Below are 4,153 nucleotides of genomic sequence, written 5' to 3' on the forward strand. Positions count from 1 at the left end.
GAAACGATTTCTTCAAGAACTTGGATTGCATCAGAAGGAGTATGTCATCTATTGTGACAGTCAGAGTGCAATAGACTTGAGCAAGAACATCATGTATCATGCAAGGACGAAGCATATCATCGTGAGATATCATTGGATTCGTGAAAAGATAGAGGACAGATCTATGCAGGTCATGAAGATCCCTACTAGTGAAAACCCGTCAGATATGTTGTCCAAGGTGGTACCAAAAGACAAGTTCAAGTTATGCAAAGAACTTGTTGGCATGTACTCAAGCTAGAAACCTAGAGCTACCTCCTTCAGGGTGAATGAGTCTGGAGGGGGAGATTGTGGGGTCCATCCCCATGTACCAAACTTTGAATAGCTCTCTGCCAATTTCAAAGTTTGGTAGATTTGGTGATGAATTATTTTTTAGCTTTACTTAATTTTCAATAGTAGGTAAGCTATGAAGAAGAATTAAATTGTTTTCTTTTGTAGCACATTTGGAGGGCAGTGCATTTGTTTTCTATAAAAGGGAGGACAATTCTTCATTCTAAGTGCACCAAAAAAATTTGCAAAGGAGAGAAAAGAAGAGTGAGGCATCATAGAAGAAAATAATATGTGAGGAAAAATAGAGAGTGTGAGCTATACTATAGTGAGGTGGAAAAATCAAAAGAGGGTTATTTCTTTTGAGTATGTAGTGATCTTTGGAGTTTACTCAGACATACAAGTGTAAAATCGTTACTATAGTGATATTCGTTGCTCCTCTCATGTCGTGGTTTTTTCCCTATTTAGGAGGATTTCCACATAAAATGTTGGTGTCATTATTTCTCTTTTATTCTCGTTGATTAAACGTATTGTTGTGTTCCACATTTATTGCCTTTATTACCACAAATATTATTTCTGTTACGGATTTATTCCCAACAGAGTGTTCCTAAGGGGGAGATATTGTAACACCTAGGGTTTCAAAAACAACTAAAGAAAGGCTCATGCAAGTCAACTATCAATTTTTCGTTTGGGTCAGATTTGATTGATTATATCTTTTAGCACATAAAGATTTAGGTGACCCATGATGAACAATTAAAGTTTTGAGTCATCTTTCCAACGCTGCCAAGTTTGCTTAGTTTCGAGCTCGGAGCAAAAGTTATGGCTATTTAAGTGAAATTCTCTTTGTTAAAGATATCTCATTCGTTTTTAGTAGGATAGTTTGGTCTTTTTCTTTTCCTACTGAGCCTAGACAAGTTTTTCTTCACCCCGAATAAGGTTATAATCAATATTAGAGCACTTTTTCACGTTCCTAAACACTTACAGAATTAGAACAAGATTTCAAGAAGAGAAAATGCTAGATTTCAAGCGTTTTTCAAGAATTATGGATTTCGCCAAGAACATTATTCTTTTTAGGTATGTAAGGATTCTCACAATGTTGGACTTATTCTTCCTCACGCCATACATCTGTAATTATCCACAAAATTGTTTATTCAAAGAATTCTTACGTAGTTCTTGATTTTAGTTCAATTCTTGAACAATGGAGGTTGTGAATTTTCTTATGTTAATCTTTGGTAAAAGTTATTTTTCCCAAAAGGATTGTTGGAATTCCTTATGTATTCGTGTGAACTTGAATATCGTAAGTTTTGATTCATCCACTTCATAATTAATAAGGATAAAATGGTAAACTTACTATGTTAATAATTATTTTCTTAATAAGTGCGTTAATTTAAAAAAGCACCAAGTAACTAAGGGCAGAGGGAGTATGATGTGAATTCAGATGTTCTCTCTCACACTCATAGCTAGGCGGGTTGCAATTTTCTTAGTCAATAATTGGTGAGTCCTCCGTATGTAGAGACTTCATGAAGTAGCAAGTAGTTAGAACTCTCATTTTAAACATAGATTGCTTTTGATGATAGTTAGAGGCCATGTTCCAACAAACTTACTTCATTTCACTCCAAGTAGTAAAGGCTTTGGTCCAGACATTAGTTACTTAATTTTTGCATGAAATATTGGTCATCCTATGGAGTTACATAGTTAGCATTTTTCCAAGTCAATTAATTATGTTTCAGGTTCCATTTGCAGTTCATAGAATGTTAGTTTAATTGTTAGTTGTATGTCAATATCGAGGATTTGCTTGAGTTTACTAGTGGTTCTAAGTACCGCACACATAGACTCAGATCATGATGGTCGATCGCTTCTTTAAAAAACTATGTAGTCGATGTTGGTTTTCCTCCTATGCTTATTCATGAATATCCCCTAGAAAATTACGTAACGTAACTACTCTATTCATAATTGTAGGGAGTAGATAAGATTGCTTGTGATTGACTAAGACATGCTATTTTAGACAGTACTTGATAACTTTTGGCTGGTTCTTGAATTTGACTAAAATTGTCACATTATTTGAACATGTGACATTACCTTATTAGTCTTGAATTTGACTAAAAATCAAGTCACCTTGATGCATGACATGAATTTAGGCTTGAAACCTAAAAAATAAAGCTTTGGATTGAATTTAATTAACACTTATTTATTTGTAAAGCAAAAATCAATTATTCAATCCAAATGGTCATGAATTTAAGCTAAGAAAAAATGCTTTAATGCTAATGAGAATACATAAAATTAAACTAAAACAACAATACCATGGAATTACTTGAAATATAAGTTGTTTATTAATGTCAATTCCAAACACTAATAGTACAATAAAAGAAAACAACAACCATTCAAAGAAAATGATTAGAAGATCAATCAGCTAGCTCAGACTTTCAAAAAAAGAACTTAGATTATCATATAAATGCAACAGATGTGAATTAGTCACTTGTCAGCAAATCTAAGAAGAAATTTAAAAAGTTCATGGGGCTTAGACATCATGACCATATGGTCAGCGCCCTCGATCTCTTTCACTTCTTCAGGTGGATTACTTTCGATCATCAACTGTTGAAATTCTTTTTTTAAAAGTTTATCTTCAGAAGTCACAACAAACGCTCGCCTAATTGATCCATATCTTTTTCTCGAAAGAATTATCTCCTTCGAAACATCTTCCACACTAAAAAAAAAAATTTCCCTTACTAATGTAGTGGCCAACGCCAAATCCTAACACCAAGAAAGAAAGAAAAATAAATCAATTTCAAGTTGCAATCCAGTATTTGAATAAATATGTAGTAATTTGTATTATGATTTTCTTACCTGAATTGGGCTCTGTTGGTAAACATTACTTGCCAAGTACTTTGGACCCAAAATGAAGATTGGAGGATTCGAAGGCCCATTATGGTATATAACACGATTATCAAGTTTCGATACTACTGCATTGCATAACTATAACGAAGGATATTTAGATACGACTGCATTACATAACATATTTATCTCATGAAATATAAGAATTTGGTACCTCTATGTAGACATTGCCTGCATTGATATTTGGACCAGGCATTAAACCAGCAACAAATACAGCACCTGAAATTTTTTCTGGAAAAAGTTCCATGGCTTTCGAAATGGCTAGACCACCAATGCTATGGCCAACAAGAACAACATTTTTATGTGTAGGAAGAGAAGTCATGAACTCGATTAACGGACTCAAGAAATCAGAAAAATGTGTGATTTCGAGAGCCTGTTTCGAGTTGATTCCTGAAGAACCTAAGTCAAGAGCTGTGACATTATGCCCTGAAGATTTCATTAATGCTATTATTCTGTACCATGACCAGGCTCCATGACATGCCTTATGAACCAACACAAAGTGCTTTGTAGTAGCTTTAGGCCTTGACAAGGTTGCATTTACATAGGGCAATACAAGTATTAGAACTACAAGTCTTGTTAGACAATTGCTTTTCTCCATTTCTTTTTTTTTCTTTGAAGAATGAGCATAAAATTTAAATTATTGCATAACAACTTTATAAATCCAGGATTTGTCTTTTTCTTACTTATTTCCATTGGTACAAAATCTACTCCAAGTCTCCTACTCTAATAATAATAATATCAAGTCAATAAATGGATGATAGACATGTGTTTATACTAAGTCTTTCAACATTTAATCATGATGAGCAATGACATAATATATACTGTTTTTTAATTTGGCTTCAGTTGATATCTATGTTCTCCAATTTTGGATGTGCACAAGTAGACATGAAATGTTGTATAAAATAGAGCAAGTAGACGCATAGGATACAAAATTATCATGTAGAACATAGGACTAATC

The 4,153-nt window shown here is 33.5% G+C and overlaps 1 protein-coding gene across 1 annotated transcript; it reads right to left on the reverse strand.

The window, feature by feature from the left end:
* Positions 1-2,610: 2,610 nt before the first annotated feature.
* LOC101243813 (methyl jasmonate esterase 1) lies at positions 2,611-3,932 on the reverse strand. Its single transcript, XM_004246261.5, has 3 exons — positions 3,350-3,932; positions 3,148-3,276; positions 2,611-3,054 (listed from the first exon to the last, which is right to left on the reverse strand). The coding sequence occupies exons 1-3, from the start codon at positions 3,791-3,793 to the stop codon at positions 2,776-2,778; spliced, it is 852 nt and encodes a 283-aa protein (XP_004246309.1). The 5' UTR covers positions 3,794-3,932; the 3' UTR covers positions 2,611-2,775.
* Between the last annotated feature and the right edge of the window lie 221 nt (positions 3,933-4,153).

The sequence above is a fragment of the Solanum lycopersicum genome, chromosome 9, assembly GCF_036512215.1.
Source record: "Solanum lycopersicum chromosome 9, SLM_r2.1".
Taxonomy (NCBI): domain Eukaryota; kingdom Viridiplantae; phylum Streptophyta; class Magnoliopsida; order Solanales; family Solanaceae; genus Solanum; species Solanum lycopersicum.